Source organism: Gadus macrocephalus, chromosome 9 (assembly GCF_031168955.1).
Source record: "Gadus macrocephalus chromosome 9, ASM3116895v1".
Taxonomy (NCBI): Eukaryota; Metazoa; Chordata; class Actinopteri; order Gadiformes; family Gadidae; genus Gadus; species Gadus macrocephalus.
Window position 1 is genome coordinate 14,475,054 of NC_082390.1, and position 27,712 is coordinate 14,502,765.

General features: G+C 42.3%; 2 protein-coding genes across 11 annotated transcripts in view; one reads left to right on the forward strand and one right to left on the reverse strand.

The window, feature by feature from the left end:
- Window positions 1–89: 89 nt before the first annotated feature.
- Window positions 90–6,910, reverse strand: dkk3b (dickkopf WNT signaling pathway inhibitor 3b). Of its 2 annotated transcripts, none has more exons than XM_060060965.1 (7): window positions 6,624–6,910; window positions 6,406–6,489; window positions 5,735–5,815; window positions 3,166–3,255; window positions 2,802–2,946; window positions 1,267–1,417; window positions 90–899 (listed from the first exon to the last, which is right to left on the reverse strand). In XM_060060965.1, the coding sequence occupies exons 1-7, from the start codon at window positions 6,789–6,791 to the stop codon at window positions 875–877; spliced, it is 744 nt and encodes a 247-aa protein (XP_059916948.1). In that variant the 5' UTR covers window positions 6,792–6,910; the 3' UTR covers window positions 90–874. The 2 variants fall into 2 exon arrangements, with proteins under 2 accessions (XP_059916948.1, XP_059916947.1); XM_060060964.1 differs by having other exon boundaries at window positions 3,166–3,258; window positions 6,624–6,908.
- Window positions 6,911–7,641: 731 nt separating this feature from the next.
- mical2b (microtubule associated monooxygenase, calponin and LIM domain containing 2b) overlaps window positions 7,642–27,712 on the forward strand; it is a 38,717-nt gene continuing 18,646 nt past the window's right edge. Inside the window, exons 1-14 of one of the 9 annotated variants that reach the window (XM_060060974.1) lie at window positions 7,642–8,198; window positions 15,576–15,993; window positions 17,939–18,146; window positions 20,099–20,218; window positions 20,484–20,585; window positions 21,496–21,651; window positions 21,819–21,919; window positions 22,966–23,223; window positions 23,476–23,591; window positions 23,926–24,052; window positions 24,302–24,392; window positions 25,185–25,332; window positions 26,516–26,715; window positions 27,449–27,543. In XM_060060974.1, the coding sequence (XP_059916957.1) occupies window positions 15,730–15,993; window positions 17,939–18,146; window positions 20,099–20,218; window positions 20,484–20,585; window positions 21,496–21,651; window positions 21,819–21,919; window positions 22,966–23,223; window positions 23,476–23,591; window positions 23,926–24,052; window positions 24,302–24,392; window positions 25,185–25,332; window positions 26,516–26,715; window positions 27,449–27,543 (1,986 nt within the window). In that variant the 5' untranslated portion in view covers window positions 7,642–8,198; window positions 15,576–15,729. The remainder of the gene's footprint in view (window positions 8,199–15,575; window positions 15,994–17,938; window positions 18,147–20,098; window positions 20,219–20,483; window positions 20,586–21,495; window positions 21,652–21,818; window positions 21,920–22,965; window positions 23,224–23,475; window positions 23,592–23,925; window positions 24,053–24,301; window positions 24,393–25,184; window positions 25,333–26,515; window positions 26,716–27,448; window positions 27,544–27,712) is intronic. The other 8 variants (XM_060060975.1, XM_060060967.1, XM_060060966.1 and 5 more) reach the window with 8 other exon arrangements.

The window sequence follows — 27,712 nt, forward strand, 5'->3', positions numbered from 1 at the left end:
GTCTATAATTTACACTCATTTAATCAACCGATCTGCGGTGGATGGTCTGGTAAAAAAAAAAAAAAAACATAATCGTTGGGCGACAGAGACACTTAAAGAAAGACGTAGGACTCCATTCGTCCGCGTTTATTAAAAATCATACATAGAACCCGAACATAACCAAATAGTAAATATAAAACGGTGTAGGCCTATTAGTCCTAAGTGGACCATTTCTTATCACACCAACATTGTCAATGATACATAGGCTACATTGAATATTTTGTGCTGTAGGCGTATCCAAACATAGCCTAATACGAATTTACAGAAAAAATGGCCACCATAGTCTGACCAATTAATTTAAAGAGTAGCCTACAATATAAAATAAAATAAAAAGTTACATTCCAAAAGACATTCCGAAATAAATGTTCGGTATTTTCTTGATTTTATATAATATATAACATTTCCCCCCTTTAGCCATAGGAAAGTACTGCTGGCACTGCATGGTCAGAATTTGAATGAACTACCGAAGAGATAGTGTTTAGTCGGATACACCGTTATCCGACTATTTTACTGGTTGGAAAGCACAAAAAAATACACAACTTTGCCATCTAGTGTTCAACACTGCATTTTGCAGCCCTGTCCAATCAAGATTCAACTTGTGGTTGTTTTCTTTCTGGCTTCTGAGAGAAAAAAATCCTTTATATTGTATTCCGGTGAATAATCATAGTGCAAACAGTAACTGACTACCCTACATGGACCATTTGTGACATCTGTAAATTGATACAAACCATTGTGAAGTAATTCAACCTTAGAGCAAATGAATAGTTTAATAGGACTTTAAAAAAGTCTTCCTCTTCCTGGTACATTCTCATCTTCCATTTTTGAAGACATGTAGCTACTCTCCACAATGAAATCCACGCCTGTGAGGGGGAAACAATTGTATAGTAACATTAGTGGACACATCAACAAACACACTTTATGACCACTAAAGGTTGCCATTTCAAATAGGAGATACAAATGTTCAAGCAAATGTTTACCATTCCACCATTAGTCCAAATGTTCCTGTTGCAGATACGATTGCCTAACTGATCATATATATATTTATATATAAACACTTCAATCACGATTTGCAAGTGCTTTCTTGTATTTTCACAATCAATCGGCCCATGTATTAAAGGGTAAATACTAAGCGTCTCATTGCTCTTCTATTCATATTTTATTTTTCACCAGGCCACTGCTGTGCTGACCGAAACCTAAACTCCCTCCTCTGTCCATCATAGCTCTCACCCATGAGGTTGGCACTGGAGCTCTCCAGCACACGGGCAGTGGTCACGGGGCCCGTCCGTGTCCCAGGACAGCAGATCCATCAACAGGTTGGGGTGGTTCACACAGGACTCGCCTTTCTCTGGCCTGGGGTTGCACACAGGGAACAGCAGCTCTGTGGAGAGGCGGGAGAACCAAGAGGCAGGAGACAGAGAGGAGGAGTAGGGACAATGAGAGGAGAAGTACAGATGGAGGGGAGGGGTAGATATGCAGAGGAGGAGACGGAAAAGAGAGGGAGAAATAGAGATGGGGAGGAGGGGTAGGGAGAGAAGAGGAGAAGGGACAGGGTGGACAAGTAGTAGAATGCAGAAGAGAAAGAGAAGGAGCAGAGATGAGGAAATTATAGGGGGAATAGGCTAATTACAGGCTTCTCAAAATATTCCATTATTGAATTGACTTCTTCTGGCGTTTTGGTGGTGGTCATCCTGAAGATCGCAGATCATTGCATTTTAAACCAGTAAACCCCTCAGTTAACCTTAGAATCATACCATATTATCCCCCGATCATGAAAGTATAGATTTTCTTATCTCTGTAATGTGTTTAACTTCCTCAGTTCAAGCTTGAAAGGTTTTGGTTTTGCAACACACAGTTCTCAGTGTTCAAATGTGAAAAAAAGTTCTCGCAAACAACACGTAACACCATGGTTCAAAAGATGAATATACTATAACTACTTAAAACATGACTGAGATACACAAATCTAAGACTGATTGCCAGTCTTAATGGCCGGTGGAAGATAACAGTTCTTCAGTGCATGAAGAGTGGCGTGCATGAAGAGTCCATCATCATCATCGCCTTTTACCCCTACTGGGGTTTAGGCCGTCAACAAGGGTTCTCCAAGCATCCCGGTCCTGCGATAACTTCTCCAGCTATCCCCACGTGTAGCCCATCCGCTTGGTGTCTGCCTTCACCTTTCTGCGCCAGGAACTTCTTGGTCGTCCTCTCTTCCTTTTTCCTTGGGGGTTCCACTTCAAAGATTGCCTTGTTACATTTGAGGCGGGTTTGCGGAGAGTATGTCCTATCCATCTCCAACGTCTTTTGATGATCTCTTCCTCAGCAGGTCGCTGGTTGGTTCTTTGCCACAGATCTTTGTTACTGATGGTGTCGGGCCAGTGGATACGGAGTATTTGTCTAAGGCAGTTATTGATGAAGGTTTGGATTTTGTTTATGGTGCGCACAGTGGTTCTCCATGTTTCGGCTCCGTACAGCAGAACTGACTTTACATTGGTGTTGAAGATCCGGATCTTTGTTGTGATGGCCAGGTCCCTTGAACTCCAGATGTTCTTAAGTTGGATGAATGCTCCTCTGGCCTTGCCAGTCCTAACGCGTACATCAGCATCAGTTCCGCCCTGTTTGTCAACAATGCTGCCTAGGTAGGTGAACTCCTCCACCTCCTCAAGTGCCCCACCCTCCAGACTGATGGGCGAAGTATCGGCAGCATTCACCCTTAAAAAGTGACTGTAGCATTCAGTCTATGGGCTCGAGCGGCATGTCATGGTCACCTCGTTGGAAGGCACAGCAGAGGTCTGGCCTGCAGTCACTCTGGGACTGACAGATGGTTCCCTCTGTTCCACTGGTCGCATCCTCTGTACATTGACCCCATACACACATCTGATCTGAGCAGCACTCCTCATCTTTAGTGCAGGGCTGAGGGCGCACACACAAACAAACACACAGACACACACACACACACGCGCACACACACACACACACACACACACACACACACACACACACACACACACACACACACACACACACACACACACACACACACACACACACACACACAGTATTATGTTTCCTATATCCACTGGATAAATACCAATCTCACTCATTTTAAAATGCTGCACACTATATACTCACCATATCAGTCGGGATGCATGGCAGACACTTGGACTTTTCAATCTCATAGAAGCAGTATCTCGTGTCGCCACAGTCTTCATCTATCATGCACTCCTGGAGAGAACGATGATACAACCTTAGGCCATCATATTCTAAACAACAAAACTAAATGAACTAAATAAACACCACAATGCATGTGAAGTCCAAAATGACAGTTGGCTAAGAGCGGGTCACAGAGCAGGTTATTTCAACTTCCTTGTGTTGTCTTTCCCTGTTTCCTTGTTTCTTGACCTTATCTACCTCTATATCATTTGCAATACTTCTAATCTTGCATTAAGGTGCAAACTGGTTGCAAATAGGAAATATATTGAACCATATTTAAATGAAGTTTTCTATATTTAATCATTCATTTGTTAATTAGATCAGAACTAAATAGCAAATCAATAAAACATTTTTTTAATACATTACTTGTAAAGCCAAATATTGAATTTGAATACAGAAACATGAAGTGTATAAATCCATTAAATATATTTTTTAATTACTTATAGTCTGACTTGTATTACAGGATTACAGAAATTATGAGTTGTAAACCATGTCCTGAATTTCGGTCTATGAAAGTACTTCCAGCCACAACCAGGCTTTGCATGCTTAGAATCATCTCTCCTCTGTCTCCTGGGAGTAGGACACTGAATTCCCTCAGTCCTTAACCGAATCAAAGCTTAGGAAGCAAGATTGAGATAGTACAGTCTGTTAAAGTCCATCATCTGCTTACCACAGCAGCCAAGCCATCTCCTGAACTCTATGGCTTATTACATAATTAGTTCCCTGGTGAGTGACTAAGGGATGTGTGTGTTTCCATGGCAGTCTTCCAAGGACCGAGGATAACCACACCCATGCACATCAACTTGGATAAACAGTTCTATAAACACCTCCCCCCCTCCCACCACACACACACACACCCTCTTCTCGTTGACATGTCTAGTCTAGAAAGGAGACATTTGAGAACTAAATTTCTCTGTCTCCTTTGATTTTCCTCTTTTTCTCATTGTCTCAAATGCTCATTTTCTCAGTCCCAACCTCTCCTTCACATAGCTGAACACAAGGCAGTTGTCTCCAATAAAATCTCCCCACTTCTAGTCAGAGTGTTCATTTCATCCTGTTAGTAATTTCAACTGCTCAAAGCCCACACATAAGTCATATTTAACTAGTCTACTGAATTGCAGGCAGTGCCTTCTCGTTTTCAGCTTTTTTAATCTTTGCTATAAATAGTTGAATATAGTACTATTCAAAATAACAAAAAACACACACGGTTCTGATGCATTTTTCTGATGTCAAGATAACACATCATTGGGCTAAACACAAAACACTGCAGACTTGTAGGCCACAGAATCCCCTCTGCTCGTGAGTCGACTTTATAAGACAGCAGCTGCTATTAATCACCCAAGATCAGTAGTCATTGCTTAAATTCCATCTCCTCCACTTCATAGGGGAAAATAGCTTCTACTGCCTCCAAAAACATACATTTCCGTGCCAGTATAAAGAATGAAAAATGTTATGGATCATTTCAAATTTGAATAAACTAGTCTTTGAGGGCCGTGAAACTGACCGATGTACTTTTGTTTGCTGACTTTACAAGTCAACCACATACAGGCTCAGATATGCCAACTGATTTAGTCCTTTTCTACAGACTTTCCTGTCTAGTCATCATGCCTGTTCCTTCTCATCCCTGGGTTGGTTTTTATTAGCAAGAGCCTGCTCTATTAATGAAGCTACACTGCGCAAGACTGCCAGGAAAGAACATGGTATTAACAGTGCTGTAAAAACGTTGGAATAGCAACACATGCAGCATGGAAAAATAATGACCTAAAGCCATACTGGTCTTGTCTTGGTTCCATATACTGTGATAAGTATAAGGTTGGTCTGACTGTTCAGGATGATCTCACCCTTGTAAGACGTTCCTTGGGTTAAATAAAGCCACAGAAAGTATTCCAGCTCTTAATGTCAGTATCCTCAAGCCAAGGACAACGTGAACTGCTGTATTATGACTTTATTAAATTGTCATTGAGTTAAGTGTAGCATTAGACAAGAAAAGCATCCAATGGAAGTATTGCCAATGGAAATGTAACTGAAATATAACTGAAAGGATTAACTCTGCTAGCCTCTTGTTTGACAAAACAGCTTTAGCAGTTTACATCATAAGTAGGCCTGATTAGCCATTGAAAAAAATGGAATGGAAGGGATACATTGGCTCTGAAACTAGGGCAGTTGGATATTTGTTTTCATATGATACATAAACAGTGGCTATGGTTATTTTGGAGTCAGGTTTTTAGATTGACATATGCTGTTAGATTCTCAAACAACTTGCTAATGTTGTATATTACATTATACAATATGTGTTATTACTGTTTACAATTTTCCTTGGCCAAAAATGTCACTTAAAAGCTTGATGCCTGAAGTAATATTACAGTAAACAAATGCGTTTCATTCTCTGTGTTAAAAGTACAGCTACTAAATGAGCTGAAGAGCAACACAGATCATTACACAGGGCTTTGACTGAGACTGAAAAGACAGACTGTTCATTAAAACTCACATGATCGACATTGTTCCACTGGCTGGAGATCTCCACATGGGCATGTGAAAGGTGAGACTCTCTTGTGCCATTATTACTTTCCTACAGAAGGCAAATTAGTAATTATTTAATTAATTTTATTAAAAAAAATAAAAGATAAAAAATTATAAAAAATACATGGAACGTATATGAAAGTAAACATTTACAGATATAATTACCTTCAAATGTGTGGTATAAAGCATAGTACACATTTACATGTTCAGTATGGATTGACAGAGTGTTCTGTGTCTTGTCTCTAGTGAATTTATTGACAATTTGAAAGAAAATTACGTAACCTTTTCATGTGTTACAATGAATTTGATTGCTGCAATCATATAGTTTAGAGTAGTAGTAGGTCTAAAGACATTGTGATGGTGCGGTGACGAATAATATCACCGCAAGATGGCGAAAAAGCAACAAGTTATTGCTGTATCCCTTTTCTTCTAGGTATTAGGCAATTTTTTTGTTTGTTTCATATGATAGTTATGCACTACTCGACCATATAGGCCTATCATCATTGATGGATGTACATAAGAAACTTCAGAAGACCTAAGCATCTCTACAACTTATTTTGTGCCAACTTTATGTTTATGCCCACTTTTTAATAAAGATGATTCATATATTTTATTATGGATTTATATAGTCCTACGTACCTTGTCGTTTGTAAAAGAGTAGTTGTGAAAGGTACCGGGTAGAGCCAGTGACGATAGGGATGATTTGGCACTCTCCGTAGATATCTGAGGGTTTGCATGTGTTGAAAACAAATGAAGTTCAGCTATGGAGGAAATGAAGTCTACACACGCGTGTTTTGTCACAGTCTATAATCTAATTGTGTAAAAGTCAATGCATTTTTAAGTCAAATATCTCTGACCTGATCTACAGCCTCCTCCAACATCTGTTGTGTGTCCTCCATCAGCATCTCCACCTCTCGAAACATGTCATTCAGACTCACTGGTCCACGCTCCACGGCATCCTCGACGCTTCCTCCAGCCACAAGCAAAGAAAAGCCCAAATTCAGAAGCAACACGACCGACTGCATCTTCCAAACAGCAGCGGGACGTTGTGTTTCGTACTAGAGCAGGATAAAGAAAGAGCGCCGTGGCGGGTAGAGCTGCCTGACGCATGACGCAGAGCTCACAGCCGGACACAGCTGAACAACGTTTTTTATTTGGAAAAGTCTGGGGGGGAAGAGAAGGGGGAAATCAAAATTAAACCAGAAACTTTCAAGATGAATAGCTTGACAAAGGAATGAAAGTACCTTGGTTTTCTAGGAAATAAATGTATAGTTTGTGAACTTAAATAGCCTATGGTCTTAATTCACACTCTTTAATAGCTAATATAATCTGAAATTTCCCCAAAGATTCCCCCAAATTTTCCACAAAGATTAATATTAAGTTCTCTTCATAGCTATAATACATGTTTTGCCCCGTCAAAATACTAAAGTATTGGTAATTACTTAGAACTACATTATTTAATCGAAAGAAACTGTCCAATTCTATTTTCCAGCGTCAGTCTGTCTAGCTATAATAAAAAATGTGATTGCATATCATTACCACTAGATGGTGTCGTTCACTTAGGCTATTTATTTTTTCAGACAACCGCGTGGCCGTTCGTACCCACACATTCATAGGCAAAAATATACATTTTCGATGCGTCTGGACCACCCACGTAGCTTTTGAACATTTATATTTATGTTTTCTGTTGATGCTACGAACTGGATGGTTCGCACGCACGTAACTCCCAGCGCAGGACACGATAGTAGTTAAATGGTCGAAGGTTTGGAGTCACTTGTTGACGTTTACTATGCATCGTTGAAGTTGATACCAGGCACGGCCGTGGCTCCCAGTGGACAGCTGCCGCGGAGCAGTAAATGGACTACCCTGAAACGTGAGACAGAAAGTGGAATGAACTGAACGACAGAGAAAATAGTCTACATAGGTCTACACAGAGACAGAAATGAGCAGACTATTAATTTAGCCTATACATTTAGGCTACGATTAGGTTTAGGCCTATATAAGCAACATTTTTTAAACTATTTAAGTGGGAGCCACAGGTGGTCGGTTCATTTACTAAATTCCATCCACAGGTATTTTCCTGTGCATCATATTGTCCAGCTTGTTCCCGTCCTTGTCCCCTACAATGATTTCCCCATCGACGCCCACCCATTGAAACAATGAGTCGCGTTTTACATTGATATTCCCAAATGTATCTCATTGGATGTCGTTGGAGTAATCTAGGTAGCACCGCCTTCCAGCGGCGCTCCGGTGTGGTTAGTCGCACTTGAAGGGGTCCAAGTGACCGTCATGTGAGCTGTCAGGAGCGGCCAACACCGGGATATCCACCGGCTTTTATCACAAACCGACTCAATATGTTCCTAAAGACAACAACGCTGTCTTCAACCCGAGAGCTATCATTTTTTTGAGGATTACAAAATTGACACTTATGTGTAAGTAGACTGGAGGTGGATTTGACTCATAATTGTGAATGTGCGGCCATTCGATTAATATTACGAAGCTTTCGTTATGATTCTTACAAGCCAAATTGACGAGTACTTATGCATCGTGGATTTGATGGAAACAACGGGGCTGCCTCTCTGTGGTTGGCCGTTTGTTGGCATTATTGTAGAATCGTACTATTATTAAGGATACATGTTGTGGGTTGTTTAATTATTTAGCAAAGTTACTTAAGGACAACGTCTATATAACGTCAGTGTTTTAGTGCAATGGTTGGTTAAAGTTACCCTCAGTGAAGCTTAAGGTGGAGGAGGCATGTCCAAAATAAATATTTCTAAGCGATAGCCTATACCGCCTACTTAAGGGGAACTGGTTTAATTGGGTCAAATGTAGGTTACATTTCCCATGTTTTGCTTAATATGAATGTTCCATAATTTGAATTGGAATGGGCCCACAACATTGAAAGTAATGCGTACAGTCAAAGTTTTCCCCATCACACAGAGGCAGCATGTAATGCATATGAGCTTCTGATTACATGATGTTGCCAATGGTCATCTCATTCGCAGGCATGGTGTCTAGCAGGTGGTTTCTAAAATCCATGCATAAGGCCCAATGCTTCTTAATTTGTCGTTTGTTCTAGTGTAAGGTTTGAGTTGAATTATAAACGTTTACCTTATTGATCTGCAAGAAGGGCTTAACCACGTTTAATTAAACTGACACAGAAGACCTATAAGCTGGAAACTTTTAGGCATTTAACTATATTCAGATGGAAGCGGAATATGTATGCTGACAATAATTTACTATTATCCTGCTGACTTTGATATCTTTGTTTCTATTTACAAATATGGAGATATTTAAAATGAAAGTATTCCTCATCAGCAACAACGTCACACAAGCTGCCACTTCCTGGAATAACTGGCAGACTTATAAGGGGGTGAGAGAGTGGGAGTCAGGGACAGCAAGATAGAAACATAGAACGTATGACGGAGGGGGGCAGACAGAAATACACTAGGGAGGCCAGTGTCCCCACTTTAAGCTTCAGCATGTCCCCACTGTTAACCACCACATGTGGTAGCAAATTAAATGCTCTGCCTGAACCTGTCCACAATACATTCGGAAACATTGTTGCAATATTCAGTGTTTTACAGCATATACCAATTTAAGCCGCCTGTTTGTCTTTAAAATCCTGAAGACACATGACTCAAATCCCATCCAATAATGTAGAGGTTGTTAAGTTAAATCTAAACCAAGCCCACAGACATTTGTGTACTTTTTTAAGTCCTTGTGTGGGAGTGGATGGATTTGCAACAATGGAAACAGCCAATTTTCTCCATTCTCTTTATCTAATGGTGCCATCATCATTACTGACCATTTATCTTTACATACCAACTACAAGGTCTATGGGGAATTATCAGGAATTATCAACAAAATATGTATTGGACTACTTATTGTAACTTGACTCTCTATGCAAACATTTTGGCCATTACAAAGGAGAAACCTGATAACTTTGTTTTCATGAACCAACACCATTAACTAGCCTAAAAGGCTAAAGCCAGCTCCAAACTTCTTTGCTACACTGTGTTAATACTAAGGATTAGGAATGGTGGCTAAGCCCACAAGCAACACTCTAAATCAGTTTGGTTTACATCAAGCTTTCTAATATATTCTCAGCAATACATTAAGTTTCAGCAACGGTACCAGACAGTTAAACTTCCTCTTGGCTTGTTCTGCTTAAAGGTCCTGCTTAACCAAGCTGTGGATTGTTCTAGCAAAGATATGGAGTATGCAGTATCGGGTAACACTTAAGATTCACCAGATCTACTCCAGAACCAATGGAGCGCTTGATGCATTGCAGCCATGAGTAAACTCTCTGGCCAAAGCTGGCCTGTAGCTTTGCTTATTCTTAATAGGTTTACCGGATTATGAATTGGATGTTATCGGTTATTGGTCACATTGGAGAGAAGAATCCTCTCCTATTTAATCATATTGTCTCTAACCCTACTTGGCTATTGTCTTTACCCATGCAAGCCTGACACTGGTGTGGTGTGGTTATTTTATTTATCATTTCATGTGCTATCCTGTGCTAACTATATCTGACTTTGTATCAACTGAAGACAAAACGATAATCATGATGTATTGTAACGCCATGGGAGTTTTGTTTATTTCAGGTCATAACTGGCCTTCATTTGGGAAAAATTGTGTCTGCATCTGGCCACGGCAAACACAAAATCTGTTTTAAATAATCTTAATATCACATGTCTGTTTGTAGCTCCTTGTATGTAGGTTGTTTTTACCTTGTAGTTCTTGGTTTTAACCAAGTGAAATCTTTGTACAGAGGGGGTTTGATAATCACTTCATTACAATTAACGTCTTCTTCAATAAATCGTACTGTTTTAAATTGATTTGAATTGTACTCCTCTGGAAGATTTGTATGTACTCTAATATTTGCATCTCATGCTAATTATCTAAGCAGGTGTGCGTTTCCGATGAGGAAGTTGCTGTTTCATTGCGTACAGTTTCTATTCCCTGTAGTGTTGACATAAAATTAGTTTCTCGTAGGCATACTCTCAAAAGAATATATCAATATTTGCATGTTAGTGTGTTCTTGCAGGGCTGAAAAGATCTTGTGCGTTCAATGGTCTTGTAAGGACTGCAAACATGTGGACTACATCAGCTTAAGGCTATTTATGAATCGTTATTCAGCTTTGTTTAACCAATTCTAGCCCATTTACAAATTCTGGCAAACATTTCATCTTTAATCTAGACAGATAGAGTGTTGCCTGTTTCTTGGCACCTCACAATTAAACAGCCTCCTTCATCATAGGGACAGTGGCTGGCTAATGTTAGATGTATATCTTTGAGTATGAACATTAATGTCTTCCAGCTATTGTTCCTAAGTTACATTTATCCTGTGACACTGTTTGGTTCTTTGAACCAGAAATGCTAGGGTCAAATAGACCCCAAAATGATTTAGACGAAATAGTCAGCATTTTTCAAGGCTTAATTTAATACCCAGTTGCCAGTTCATGTTTTACTGTTGATACCGGGACGTAAATAAAGAATAACGGCATGCCTGGCTTTAGTCTCTGTTAAAAACGTGTTCAACCATTAAAGTGTCGAATGAAAATTAGGTCTCTCACAACAACTTAAGATACAGTGCTGTGCACAGGGCATACTGCTTGACAGATGACTACAGTCAATTATTGGAAAATGATCTTTTGCTATTTCAGCGGCATCAGGTCCGATAACCTGTATTGCTTTGCATTCTTTAGTCAACTTGATAACTTGAAAAGCAACCCGCTGATGTTGTTTAACATCAGAGAGTGTAATGGGAAAATTATATTTTCCATTCAGTTTTCTAACTGCCATTTGTTGAGTGTTCCTTCGCCCGGAGGCCCTTTGGGTTGTCGGAGATCAAGGTCTCCAACTGATAAGATAAGGCACTACGTCTCCACACATTGTAATTGTCAACGATCAAATCAAACTAGAACTGCAAGCAGTTATCCAGGGGTCCAAGCGATGTGCATTTCGCCGGCACAACGCGAAGCATGTACTCAAAACGCTACCGTGAACCTGTGGATACACACTGGGAACAGGTAGGGCGGCTAGGCAGTGCAAGGAATGGGGGACAAAGCTTAGAGGATGAAAAGGAAACAACATATGGATCTGTCCATCACATTTCATGAGGAGTTTCATCAATTGTTGACCGCCATCTTGTAAACCAATACAACGTTTTATTGGGGAGCAGAGCTGTTCTCTTTTCTGAGCCTTTCTGATGACTTTGCCACTATATAAGAAGTGCTTGCCAATGCATTTCACTTCTCCTTGCGACGACGCCGGACACCTCCATCTGAGGCCTCGGATTAATGTGAGGCCTCCGACTAATGTATGTTTGTTGTATGTTATTGTACGTTTTATTATTCAAATAAATTAGCCTAATTGTTATATGTTCGGATGACTCTTTAGTCTTAAACAGTTTCCGCGGAAACATTTGACAGTGCATATGTTTATTGGAAGGTTATCTTATTGTTGCCACCATTATCTGCAGTCCAAAGTTATATAACTATCTATATCTATACTGGTACGGAGATATTTTTGGTTACGGTCCAGAAAGAAACTTCTGGCATATAATCAGGAACTAGACTGCTCTAGACTGATTAAACAGATTACAACCACACATACATGCAAGAGAATATTAATGACCATTGCCCTCATCAAACTAAATTGTTAATCAAAGCACATCTGTCTGACCTCTACCTTTTTATTTTTATAATTTTTTGGTTGATCTTACTGCATTTATTATATGTTATGACTTGTAAAAAAAACCTTATCATATGCCTTGCCTTTTGTATTTTCATAACACAACTGTGTACTGGTGTTAGGTTAGCTGACGTCCGTACCCTTGTGGTACAATACCACAGAATTAACCTTTTGGGTATACAAAGACTCTGCCTTTCCCTCAGGCTGACCTACAAACCTCCTCCTTTATCGTTTCATTCTTGTCAACACATCACTAACTCCCCAGAACTAGTTTCTTCTCACGAGTTAGACACACCCTATACAGTAAATCCATTACAATACGGTGCACTCTTTGCAAGTTCCATATTTTGTATGCAGGACCAACTCGGTGCAGCCTACCTTTTTTGAGATAGTGTGATAGGAAATATGGATACTAGGGATGCACCGATTGTGAAATTCTTGGCCGATACCGATACCGATACCGATGTTTAAAATAAAAATTTAGCCGATGCCGATACCAATGTTTTATTTTTTGTGTTATTTATTTCCCCTTTTGTATCAGGGAAACAAACCCACAAACGCACGCAGACAAGCACCTCGTATACACGCGCACACACAATGACACAGGGAGAGGGTTTTATGATTTGTATGGAATCAATCTGTATATTTCAACAACTGCTCCATCAACATTCAACATCAAAATTATTTCAACCTAGGCTTAGGCAGATAGGCCTACATGCTTCGAAAACAGATCTTTATTTATTTTACTGAACACAGCCTGCATGACGGTCATTAGCATATGGAAACTAGGGCCAAAAAAATAGCTTCACACGGTGTGTCTTTTTACAATTCATTTGTTACCAGCATTCGTAGTGTCGATCAGCTGAGAAATAGTCCGCAGAAGACCTTGACGTCGCTTAGCAACCGAGGACGCTTGCGGAGTGGTACGACAGCGTGCATGTGTGGTTTGTTTACAAATAAAAGTGAAAGAAAATGTCGGTCGTGTGGGAGTATTTCGTCTCGGAGAAAGATCAGCGCTATGCAGTTTGTAAGACATGTTCCAGTGACGTTTCAAGAGGAGGAAGCATTAAACATGTAAACATCGGCCACTGCCATCGGTGAATGTCATATTTTCCGATACGCCGATGGCAGTCAACAACGCGAATATCGGCCGTTACCGATGTTCGTCCGATGCATCAGTGCATCCCTAATTAATATCAAACTTGGGGAGTAAAATATTTAGCTGAGGGGGCATTGCACCGTTTTCCCCTCTCCTGGGGCCGGGCCTCTGTACCTTGCTGATGACCTTTATAAAGATATATAATTAAGATCAAGAAAACGTAATATTTTTCACATCACTGTTTGGGGATCTGTTGTGGTTATAAATGACTGACATATGATGTTGCTGCAGCATATAGATAGTGACTTTCATAGGATGTGTACACTGAATACTTGGTTAGGCCTATATTTTGTTTATATTTAACTCCTGCAGAGTGAAGTATGTGAAATATATAAGACATAGTATATTTAGTTACTCTACCGTACAAGTAAAGAAATTTGCCCAACCGCATAACCAATTTCAATGGGTTAGGGGGTGGATCATGAGGTCTTCTGAATTTTGTACCAAATCCCAAGGAAGAAAGTATGCATGCAGTGCTATATATAGGCTAGCTTGGAAATATTGAATCTTGGAGTCCATGGGAAGAGTATTGAAAGACATTTTCTTACCTTGTTACCTTGTTCAGACAAAAATCGTGTTTTTGGTACTGCAAGTTCATTTACATTTATTTGTTATTTTTCCTGGACAAAAGACCTATTGTTTACTACTAACCTAGCCGCTCTATATGTCTTCAAGATAACTGTAAGAGTTTGGAAACTATGCAAGAAGACTGAGACAGACTTCAAATAGTGTGCACGGGTGTGCGTGGTTTGCAGTAAGTGTGGGTGTAGAAATTGAGAGGTTAGTGTTTGCTGCCAAGCTATGTTAGTTGGCTGAGATCTGATCCCCCCCATGGGCCTCTTGAACTTGGTGCAGATTGCGCCTGAAACAGAATGATGGAGCAGTCAGTTGAGTTGCACACTGTAGAGACATTGGTAATAATGTAAATGCAATGATTCACTGTAGCTGATGGTTCTGTGTACTCTAAGCGCAGCACTATTACCTAAAAATTAAATCACACACACTGGGAAGCAGCTCACATTAAGTTCTAATTCTTTCTTCTTTTCAGTGCTTTTCAACAGTTATTGTTATTGTTAAGTGTTGTGTTTTCAGAGTGCATATATGCTTTAATACCTGCTCAGTGGGAGATCAGGTTATCATATCATCAGTTATCATAACAGTTATTGAAGGACATGAACTTCATCTAATTGTGTTTGGGTATCTGTGTGCCTACTGGAAGTGATCCATGGGAATGCTGATAGTGTGAGTTTTAAGCTAATGCATGTACCCACAGGGCAGCATTACATGTTCCTTCCCACATGTGACCACTCTGCTGAAATCCTTCCATTTGTGCAGCTTGTTTATTATCATATCAGGCATTCAGTGAAGCCAGAGCAACTCTTTTCTGGAGAACAAGATATGTCCAGCCAATGAACATTTGAACCCAACATTATATGGTCCTTATTGTTAACAGTATTTGTGCTGGATACTAAGCAACATGCCTGTGCAGAGATAATGGCTGATAAGGTCCATATTTGTGGCATAACCAGTAGACTGTGTGTGCCCATGGGTCCTACATATAGAACACTGGACAGGGCACTCTGGACACCAACCAGGGCGACCTCAGCGGTTTATTTCCAGTGTGTGTTATGTGCATTCCTCTCATATGGAATGCGACCTCCCCTTGATACGATTTCAGAGTTTTCCACAACATTGTTGAAGCATGCTGGAAGGGTATGTGGAGTGAAAAATGAACCACGTGTTTCCTTGAACTGACTGGGGATGACTGTTTTATAGCACAATGGTTACAAAGTCCCTTTGGCTATTAGTGGGATTTTATTTTGTTTGCTATGGGGTGTGATTTACTCACTTGGGTATCGCCTGTATAAAACCGAATACAAGCAATGAATGCTATTCTATGGTGACTTCCACTCTATTTCTAAAGCCTTCTTTTCCCTCTTTCTTTTCAAAGAATCAAAAGGCCATGAAATCCAGAAGCAGGTTAAGCCACACTCTCGGTTGATACTCCGAACTAGGAGTGAGGTGAAGGAGACAGTCGGTAAGACTCACGAAAAAGAGGCAACCAAAGTGAGGACTGAGGAGAGGCACCTCTCCTCCCTGGGAGGATGGGCGAGACGGAGGACGAACGTACGGCGCAGGCCGGCCAGCTGTTTGAGACATTTGTCCAAGCGACCACCTGCAAGGGGACACTGCAGGCATTTAGCATCCTCTGCAGGCAGATGGATCTGGACCCGCTGGACTACACACATTTCTACAGCCGCTTGAAGGCAGCCATCAGCTCCTGGAAGGTCAAAAGCCTGTGGACCAAACTTGACAAGAGGGCCGGACAGAAGGTTTATAACCACGGTGAAGCCTGCCAAGGCACCAAGGTAAGGAAGACCCCTTTAAGACCATAAGATCAATGGTGTCTATGTAAGTCTGGGTCCCTTTTGCTTCTACTGTTTGTTAAGCCCTGGCGGAAGCGACGAGAGTTTAGTTTCTTTCATAGCTTATAAATGGTTTGTTGTGGTTGGATACCGAAACCCCCATCCCCATTCTAAGTCCATGAAAAAATTGTCTCAATATTGTATTTTTCTTTTCCGCAGCTGGTTCCAAAAATATACAAAACATGGTGGCGCCTATAGAAGGCAATTCCAAAACCATCTATACTATCATTTGAATGTAAACTGTCTGGCCTTACAATGCCAATTATGGCTTTCACACATGGACTCCGGCTTAACACTGGTGAATCTGGTCCGGATTTGCCCTTGCCCTTTCACACATGCAACACACAACAGGAAATAAGCCGCATCAGACGTCTTCACCTATGTTGGAAATACTCAGTGTACTGTGAGCTTAAGGCGATAGGAGGCACCTGGGTAGAGGGTGTAGGAGGCAGGATGTGACACAAAAAATATGCAGCAGTGTTTTGTTTACAACACATCGGAGATGGCTACCAACTCTGTAATTCTTACTCTTTTTTGGTGATGTCAACACTGCATTTATTTAGATGTATCCACAATATTAAAAGAAAGCTGAAGAAGCTGGAAGTGGCTACAGGCAAGAAGAAAATAGTACAAATCAGATTCACTCCCATTCCACGCCAGTCGCATGATAAAAGCGTCATCAACACATCAGCAACATCCACATTCTCCCCCTCTCGGATTCTTCTGATTTTTACGCTAAGGGCCTGGTAGGTTAAACTCCAGAGGGGCGGACTCTGACATTTGCGTTCACACGTACAGCACCATTATCCAGAGTTTGTCAAACTGACATTTGGGAAAGGCCTACATTTAATTGCTTTGCCTGTGACAGCAAAAACAAATGTTATCCATGTACTGATGACCAGGGTGGTTTTGGTTTGTTGTTTCTGATCTCTCTTTTGGACATAATCCTGATTTGCCAAAGCAGCACAGCACTTCATTTCTAATGGTTTGGAGAGGCATTTGTGGTCAGGATGTTTGGTGTGGTAGAAGAATGACATCTCGTCAAGATAGATAAGTTGTAAGAACCCCCCCAAGAGGAAGGCCAGAGGCTTGTACCCTACTGATAAGGAGACCAAAGTAGGGAGTTCCTTCTTAAGACCAGCCCAGTCATTATCGGAGACTCAGAAAGACTCAGAAACACTGCATTATTGGAACAGATAAATACACATGACGTATTGGATGTATTCCTCTTATTGCGTCTCTTCTTAAAGCGAAAAGTTTGCACTCCTCAAGGGAACGTTTGGAATTGGAGCCGAACCATCGGCAGGGTGGGTCTCAACTGCAGACATTCCTGACAAGACTTCCAGCTTCCTCCCCACAATTCCTCGTCCTTATTTTTCTCTCCCCTTCCCTCAACCACTCTGTCGTTCCCTCTCTTATTCTCTAGTTTATTGTATCCTCATCTTCAATCCGGGTTCAGGTCCGGGGGCAGCAGCTCTAGCAGTTTATTGTATCAGTAAAACAAAATAGAGGTTGGCAGTTTTAGATTGGTCTCTCAGGTCGGTGAAAAGCTGCACTTCAGTTATGTTTATTCACATTTCTAATTACCCTTATCATCCAATACTCCCTGATGCAAAACCCACACACACAAATGTCTGTGTCAACAATCCTTCAATGAATAAATGAAGGCACAAGACACTTTACAAATATACTAATACGCACTGTTTACACACATTGTTGCCTTAATGTCATAGTATGCAAAAAAACAGCGAGTGTCGATGGATTGGAAAAGTGAGGGTCATTAAGAAGTATTAGCTATTATTGCTGTGTCTTTCTTTGTGCCATACGTGTCAACCCACCCTGCTATCTCCTCTCTGACCCCCCCCCCCCCTGCCTCTTGGTCCCCCAGTGTCTGATCGTGGGCGGTGGGCCGTGCGGTCTGCGGACCGCCATCGAGCTGGCACTGCTGGGCTGCAAGGTGGTGGTGATCGAGAAGAGGGACACCTTCTCCAGGAACAACGTGCTCCACCTCTGGCCCTACACCATCCACGACCTCCGGGCCCTGGGAGCCAAGAACTTCTATGGCAAATTCTGCGCCGGGTCCCTCGACCACATCAGTGAGGCTGGCCGCACATTACAATACATTTATTTAGCTGACACTTTTGTCCAAGAGACTTTCATTAAGTGCATTCAACCATGAAGATAGAACCCAAAAAGTGCAGGATTGGTCAAGTGCATATATATAATCGGGCTGAGGTTAAATATTCTAATATTCAGATCTTTGTTCGTTAGGTTGGTTTTCTAATCTTAGTTCAGCATTGTGTTATTCGTTTTGTTTTTCATACGCATTATTTATGACCTTTTTTTCATTTTTCTCTTCGCTGAATATTCAGATATTCGTTTGGAAACCTAACAAATATCTGAAGCCTGATATTATACATTTGAGCCAGCCCTAATTCATTTAGCAAAACGCTTCAAGTGCTGAGTTACAGAAACAAAATTAGAATTTCTTTTTTAGTCTGCGATGGAAGATGTGTAGAGTTTCAAATGTCCTTATTTTGTTGGAAGTCAGCTGGTGCCTTATCGTAGTGATCTCGTAGGAGCCATAGAGAGGAGGGGACGGGCTAGGGTGTAGGGTTTGACCATGTCCTGGATGTAGGATGGCCATTCAAAGAAAGGTTGGCAGGTCACTTTAATCAGATGCAAGCAGCCCCGGCAAGGTAGTGCAGGGTGCGGAGGGGAGGTGTGTTGTAGGATGACTTGGGTAGGTTGCCGACCAGTCAGTCTGCTGCATTCTGGATGACTTGCAGAGCACAAATGGCCCATGCAGGCAGAGCAGCCATAAGGGAGATGACCGGAGTCTGGACCAAAATCTGCGTGGCCTCTGGTTGAGGAAGGGATGTGTCCTCCTGATGTTGTAGGGATCTGCAGGAGAGGGTTGTCGTAGCGATGTTGGTAGCAACGGACGACTGGTCAACCAGTGTCACATCCAGGTCCTACCCGTATGCCTCCCAAACCCCTCCTGACCCTCCAAACAACCACCGTCACCATGACCATTGTTTTGAATGGGTTTTGTAGTTATTTGTTGGACTGGTGTTTTAGAACTACTATTGAAAATGTTAACCCCATCGTTATATAATTGGGCTAAAAAATTGTTGAAGCTTTTGTTCCTGCTGCAAGGATTATTTCCTATTATAAGGCAACTACAAATACAACAATTTGCCAATACAGTTTGTGGAACACGCATGAAAAATAAATAAGTAAAGCTACCCTTCTGCCTCTTGTTTATTATAAGAAACCAAAAAGTATTCCGGGACCATAAATATTATTATGGCTTCCCATGGGTTTGTCTAGTCTCTACAGTCCACACGGATGGGATTTTGTGAGCCGACAAAGGCAAAGCTTTTCTTCATAAGCCAGGCTTGAATGACAATCTGTTGGATTTGCTGCTTAGGTGGGTTGGTAGGGAGACGGATCACATAGTGTTGGTGTTGGCTCTGTGTGTCTGTCAACTGTAAGAGCCATTGCTGTTTGTCTCTCTAGAATCTAACTTCCTTGTGGGATGTTTCCACCCCCACTCACCCAGACTGCCCCCGTCCAGCTTTAGCAACCGTGCCATGTATTAATATCCCCTACAAAGATGCTGACTGAACTATCTCACCAGCCTCACTTGTTATATCAGCTAAAGGTTCTGTCATGTTCTTTTCGGTTCCATCTGATGGTAGGGGAATGCTACCAGATAAAGACATCCGTCTGTGTGACAGCAGTATGAGTGCACTGTTCAGATATAGAACTCAACTCATTTACTTAATTATATTGTATCACTGCCAATAATTGGGGAAGTCAGGATCTATTTGACTTTCGCCCCAACTGTTACTTTCTATTTGACGGCCTTGTAAATCCTGGTTCACATATGCATTCCAATGACTATGTAACATACTTAAAATATAAGAAGGAAACTGAGAAGAACTGAGAGAAACATTATATTGTTGTGTGATGTAACAATGTTTCCTGGTCAATACTGATGTACTATTTGAGTAAGAAAATGAAAGTGTGTGTGTGTGTTCAGGTATCCGCCAGCTCCAGCTGATGCTGATCAAGGTGTGTCTGATCCTGGGGGTGGAGATTCACGTCAACGTAGAGTTTGTTGAACTCCTGGAGCCACGTGAGGACCAGAGCGACAGCGACAGTAAGTATGTGTGTTTGTGTCTGTACTTGGACACAGTCTTCCACAAGCACATCTATGCTAAATATTACTCCTATCTCTACTGTATGGCTAACGATAGAACATAATCGTTATTGCCAAAATCATCCCTCTGGTTTTGCCTTCACTCTATTGGGGGACATGAATATTTAGGTATGATGCTGATCTTAAAACAGCTAATCTGAGCGATCAAGTTGTGCTCTGGACTGCTACAGTATTTTTATTTTTTTTCAATGTTTTCTGATTTAAGGTCCTGGGTGGCGAGTTGCGATCCGGCCATCGGACCATCCTGTCACAGAAATAGACTTTGACGTTGTGATCGGAGCTGATGGACGCAAAAATACTTTAGATGGTAAGGGGTAGTCTGAGTCAAATGAATCCCGGTGATCGGAAGGCCCACTCCATCTAAACTCGCTGATGGATAGTCCCATTAACTAACCCTGGATAGATAATCCCACTGAAACTACACCTGGTGAGGGATAGTCCACATCAAACGAACCCTGGTGATTTAAAGTGGTCGATATTGTATGTGTGGTTTGTGGATTTAATATAGCCTACATTCATCATAAAGTCAGCCGCTGTGAAATTAGGTTCCAACCGGAAATGAGGTTAGGCATGTTGCACTGCTGACCGAGAAAAGCATTTCCTGTTGACATAGTTTCAGATGGAAGATAGTATGTGTTGGTGGTTTAGACCCTTTACATTTCAGCTGGGAGGGAAACGTTTGCGTTTGAGTTTGCATATGCATTTGTTCTGTTAAGGTTTTTAATTTCTTATACCTGTAGCAGTTGCTCCTGCCACCCAGGTGGCTACACATGCCACCAGGTGGCTCTACTGGTCTCCTCAGACACAGGTAGTTGATGTAAGAAACCGGTTTATTGCATTGTTGGGAAAATTTGGCTGGCAAAATGTTGCGAAGACAGTACAGGCATGTCTACACGGTGCATTGTATGCCCAATGCACCACAGGTGCGCTACCTGACCCAGCCCAAGAGTCTAAACAAATCGGATGTCAGAGCTCTCCTTGAGTGTGTGTGTGTTTATGGCTGGTTTATACTGTATCCGTATATTGCCCAATGCACCAAAGGTCTGCAGCCTCATCCAGCCACAGAGTCTAAGCAACACGACTGGGGCCAGGTTAGGGTGCTAAAGCAAGCCAACAACCACCAACACTACAATGCCTAATATAACTGACCATGTATCCCCCATTTTTTACATTTAATGATGCATCACACCTCCTTGTGCCACCCTAACCCCACACAGGTTTCAGTCGGAAGGAGTTTCGCGGGAAGCTGGCCATCGCCATCACGGCCAACTTTGTGAACAGGAACACCACGGCAGAAGCTAGCGTGGAGGAGATCAGTGGGGTGGCCTTCATATTCAACCAGAAGTTCTTCCTTGACCTCAAGGAGGAAACGGGTCAGTTTATAAACCTAAAACTGACATGCATTCATCCGATTAATAGTAATTAATACTATTGGTTTGCACAGTATACAAATAGGACGTAGATAAGGTTAAAAGGTAACCGGGTCACAGTCGGCCTCTTGAATCAATGTCATGACTCACCTCAATTATTATGATGACAGGGATTGACTTGGAGAATATAGTTTACTACAAAGACAACACCCACTACTTTGTCATGACTGCTAAGAAGCAGAGCCTGCTGGACAAAGGTGTCATCCTAAACGTGAGTTCACTTTCTTTTTCTTTGTGTGCCAATGTAAACTCTCACGAGGGACGTATTGGAGAATCCCAAGTGACATTACGCAGACATCTGCATGTGTGCTATTAAAAGGGAGTGCAAGGGCATTGCATTACATGCTTTGTCAACAAGTGGGGGGATGTGAATGAAATGGTCTGTAATTGTTTGTGCCCACACATGAATCAACCCCCCACTCCTTTCCAACAACACGCATGCACACGCACACTATGAGCTGGAGTTGCCAAACCTCAGGGAGCCATGGTCTTTGCAGGGATTAGAGGGGGTAACAAGGTTATTATTATACCATGGGGAAACTGCCCGGATCATATGAAGATGACATCTTAACAGAGGAGGCAGATGCCTCTTCAAGTATTTGCCAAGTTATCGGGTACACACACGTATTAATATATAGATATATAGACATAGACATAGATCTATATTTAGATATATAACACGCTATCATGTTCACTGAACTACAGAGGCATTCACATGCTTACGCACACCGAATTTCCACCCGTCCCTCCCTTATACCCTCCTGGAGCCTGTGTCGTGTGTATGTATGCATGCACAGGCCTGACCGCAAGTTCCCACATGGCTCCCACGTTACAAAATAAACATTATCGCCTCACGCGTGTGTGTATGCAGGCCGGATGGTGTATAAATGTTATAATTGATTGTGCTTGGCAATATTTTCATTTTCAGATTCATAAACACATTTTCTAGTTCATATTTTATTTCCTAGTTCTTTGAACCCATTTCTAAGTTTAAAGTCAGCTTTATTGTTGATTCCAAAATATGTGCAAGACAAATAGAGGAATCGAAATTGCGTTTGTCTCCGACCCATAGCGCAACATATAGAAAAGGATAAAATAGGTCAAATGAAATAATATAAGTCATATTTACAGATAAATGAATTGAAATTCTGAATAGTGATTTGATCTCCAAGACCTTTATCCTTAGTTCCCGCAGTACACGTTGACACACCAAACAGGTTGTCCTGAGTGGGCGGTACGATGTGTCCCCCCCCGCAGGACCACATGGAGACGGAGCGCCTGCTGCACCGGGACAACATCGACAACGAGGCGCTGCGCTCCTACGCGCGCGAGGCGGCCGACTTCGGCACCAACTACCAGCTGCCGTCGCTGGACTACGCCGTCAACTCCTACGACCAGCCCGACGTCACCATGTTCGACTTCACCTCCATGTACGCCTCGGAGAACGCCGCGCTGCTGCGGGAGAGGCACGGCCGGCAGGTGCTGGTGGCGCTGGTGGGGGACAGCTTGCTGGAGGTACCGTATGTGTGCAGGGTTACGTGTGACGTGAAGGCGATCCGCCCAGCTCAGCGTTTGTGTACTATAAGAGAGCATGTATCTGTCTGAAACATCAGCTCAGTTTGCTCGGAGAAGAACGTGCAGAGGTGAAGCCTTGTTGTTGTCTGTTGTCATTGTCCTGTCTTTCGAGGGGAGCTGTGTTCCCAGCTTTGAGCCCTCCTCCTCTCTGGTGTCTCCCCACTCATATCCCTCTGTGGTGTCTGCCCCCAGCCCTTCTGGCCCATGGGCACCGGCTGTGCCCGGGGCTTCCTGGCTGCCTTCGATACAGCCTGGATGGTCAGGGGCTGGACCCAGGGCCGGAGCCCTCTGGATGTACTGGCTGAGAGGTGTGTTTAGTTGACTTGATGGCTGCATGGTGGGATACCATCGAAGAAGATGTCATTCTCACATGTTATCACCTTGTAATTTGGTTCACTTTTAAAACCCATGGTCTGTGCCACATTCTGCACTTTGCATAGATTTTGGAAGATGGTCATGGATGCTGACAATTGGATGCTCCAATATTAGATTACAGCCCTCTTATTTTAAACGACCGTTCCTCGCTGTTATTTGTCATCAAGTCAAAGAGCCCCTTTCCTGCCATGTGTTTTTATCATCAAGTCAAAGAGCCTTTTACTGTCAAGATGTCATTGAGCTTTAGATCCTGTGCTCTCTCACCAGGGAGAGTTTGTATCGGCTGCTGCCTCAGACCACCACTGAAAACATCAACAAACACTTTGAGCAGTACTCCATTGAGCCTAGCACCCGCTACCCCAACCTCAACTCCAGTGTCATACGCCCACACCAGGTCAGGGTGACAGTCAACAGGACATTTAAATAGATAGATATTTAACCCATAACTCTATCCTATCATCTATTCCTGCTCATTTCCTTCACCTCTCTATACACCGCTTTGTATGTGTTTTTAATGTGACTTTGTTCATTTATGTTTTTCTTGTTTGTTTATTCTTCTCTTGGTTATGTCTTATTTTGTTAAGTGTCTTTAAGTATAAAGGAAAGTGCCATGTAAATATATTGCCTTCATGTGTTCTCTTAGGTGCGTCATCTGTTGATGAACGGCCAGGAGCACTCCTATCCGGTAGAGAGGAGAGGACCTTCTCGTAGATCTACCAACTTTTCCAGTACAGGTGAGGCTCTGGCCAAACTAATGATACTTCACCCTGGACCATACTCTTCCTCAACAGGCCTTCTCTTCTAGTTCTAGATCTCAAGTGAAGTCAAGTGAGGTTAAATCCAAGACTTTGAATATTCAAATGTAGATTTGAATCCTACTGACATCGTGTCTCCATACTGATAATGTTGCCTAATTTCGTCACAATTGTTTATAGTTTGCGCGTTGACGTTGCTTGTCCTTTTTGTTCAATTTTCCACCTGCCTCTGTGTCTTCATGTGTGTCCCAACTCTGAACTCTGAACGTTTCCAATGTATTGGATACACTGTCATTTGAGGATCTATTATAAGGTGGAATATATTAAATCTTTAAGCAAAATGGGTACCACTACCAATCATTATTTTTAGCACTGGGCCCTCTGAAGGTCTTGCAGTTCTTGAAAAGCAGATTCTATGTGTGTTTGATCACATGTTGCTGTTCATTACAATGCCAGATACATCCAGTATGGCTTACTGTCAGTCAACCAGAAGCTGTTCAGAGTGGGAGGGATTTGTTGTAGTGTCACAAAAGTAGTATGGAATGGAAGTATGGAATGTGGTCATCTTGAGAGGAAAATGTTTGCATGTCTGTCATAGAGTTCCTCCTAACTGGTCTATAAGTTTACATCTTATGGTAAATAAGAGAGACACTTCTGACAAAAATTTCCTGTGACACTACACGAAATAGAGTCTGCAGAATTCAAAGGACTTTACATCTCTCACTCTCTCACTCACTCACTCGTCTATCTGCCTCTGCCTCCCTCTGTCAGAGGCGGTGGTGCATCAGAGTGAGCTGCTGACCTGGTGCCAGAAGCAGACGCAGGACTACAGGGGAGTGGAGGTCACCGACCTGGGCTCCTCCTGGAGGGACGGCCTGGCCCTCTGCTCACTCATACACCACCAGAGACCTGACCTCATGTAAGCACGTACGCACGCCCGCACGCATGCGGGCACACAGTGGGAGGGAATGTTATAAGCTTGCGGATTATTGGATGCCTCACATTCAAGTCACTCCCAGTCCCTTTCCTCATCAGTATGTAAGCGCAATGCGATGAGTATGACCCCTTTAATATGGCAGCATTTCAATTGGTCCATCAATGTCAGCACCTGTTGCACCACTAAAGGTTTCACCACAGGACAACCTTGAAGCTGTCTCTTGTTTAGTCCTTTATTCAAATTTTACTCAGAAAGAAGGGAAAATGTGAAGACTTTACAGAAATGTAATTTTGCAGCAATGCAAAGCAACTCATAAAGTGACTGCTTGAGCCGGAAATACACATCCTTGTTTGAAAAATGTGACAATATTTCCTTGTTTGCTATTGTCTAGTTCTATGGAAACTTGTTTCACCTGTCAGACAGGGCTGTTTATCACCCTTTTATCAAGTGTATTGATCAATACAAAGCATTTAAATCTGACCTCAACTCAGAAGTCGATTTTCAGAATATATTGATCTTTATTTAATTAGCTTTAAGTATCATCAATTATAATTTCAATTAAAAGGGACAAATGCAGCCTAATGGTGTAATCCAGATGCCTCGGACACCAGCCTTCCGAGTTGCACTGGTGACGTCATTTCCGGTCCTGGAGCACTTACAGTATAGCGTTCCCGTTCGTCTTTTTGATTGTGCATTGAAATTGGCTAGTCTTTGTTCATTGTTCGCTACATAAGACTTTTTAGCAAACCAACTCGAAAACAACATTTACATTGTATTGCACAAACAGCAAGACCGTGCAATGCATAACGACATTAAACGGACCAACCGGCGCAGCCATTTTTGTTGAGAGCGTCATCACTGAACTCGGTATACTCTCAGAATTCCGAGGTAGGCCAACCAAAAGGGGGCGCGCCTACATGAAATGCTGGGAGATTTCCCCACTTGTAACTCGGAAGGCGGGTGTCCGAGGCATCTGGATCGCACTGTAATCTCAGTCACACACTCCCTATTTCAACAGAACCACCCAAACTTTGTTGGGGTGTTCATCTTGTTTACTCTTTTTGTTTTTAGAAACTCTTCCTCTATCCTCCCCTCTTGTCCCCCCTTCCATCCCGCCCTGGCCCCAGCGTTCATCTTGAGGCTCCTCTTCCTCTCCCCCCCTCAGAGACTTCGAGTCCCTGGCCGCAGAGGACTCTGCGTCTAACAACCAGCTGGCCTTTGACCTGGCGGAGCGGGAGTTTGGCATCCAGCCCGTGACCACGGGGAAGGAGCTGGCCCTGGAGCAGCAGCCGGACCAGCTCCTCCTGGTGCTCTATCTCTCCAAGTTCTATGAAGCCTTCAGGAGACTGCCTGGGGGCCACAGTGGTGAGGCCCTCTGTTCCTGTTTCCTAATCCCACTCAGGGTCTTCCTGGAGATATGGTTAACCTGGCTCTGGCTGTGGAATTCCGTATCGGGAATTCAGAACGTCGTCAACACCGCGTCACATGAACTTCAAAGAAACATTTTGTTAATTTGGCTTGAATCTTACAAATGCAGAACAACAAAGGATCAAATGATCGTATGATCCCTGGGAGAACGACCTTAAAGCCATTGTTCATATGAGTTGGCAAATCGTAATCTTTTCTTTCTCAGTGATGTCAGGGTCCTTACGTGCCCAAACCAATGCCAGTCAAGCCATTGGAACATTTGTTCCGGTAGAGTTGCAGTTCAGAGTAGAGTTGCATGTTGCACAAGTCCTTCAAAACGGTCAGGTTAGCCTCTGCTGCCAGAGCCGTGAGTGGTATGTGTGCCTGGTTGAGTGGCACACTCCACTGTGTGACGCTGGTGGCCGCCAGCCCTCGTAATAGTTTTAAGAGGGTCCAATCACAGCCCTGCAACAGTACTTGCTTGTTCATATTTCATCCTATAATGAGTCCACTATGGAGCTTAGAATTTACCTTGAAACTGTTCAAGAACGCTCCGGTGTATAGCCTTAGGGGGCTTGAATCACAGTGTTTCTTTTTGGGATAAAATGGCATAATGAACAAATCATTCCAGTGGTATCAGGCAGAGTGAGTGATGTTTTCATAATTTTGACAACAATTCTTGTCTCACCAGACTCAAATGAACCAGATGAGAATAATGAGAAGTCTTCAGGCAAAACAAACCACACCCTCCTGAACCAACCTCACCATAGAAAGAGAATCCCTAAGGTAAAATACACGGTCATATACTAACCTGTTTTCAGCTCCTCTTTATGTCAAGCACACACTTTAAAACAGAAAAGTAGTGATATTATTAATCAGTCAGTCACAAAAGCTCTGAGCCGAAATCCAGAAATAAACTTGTGGAAAGCTATGTTGATCTGATACCTTATGATAT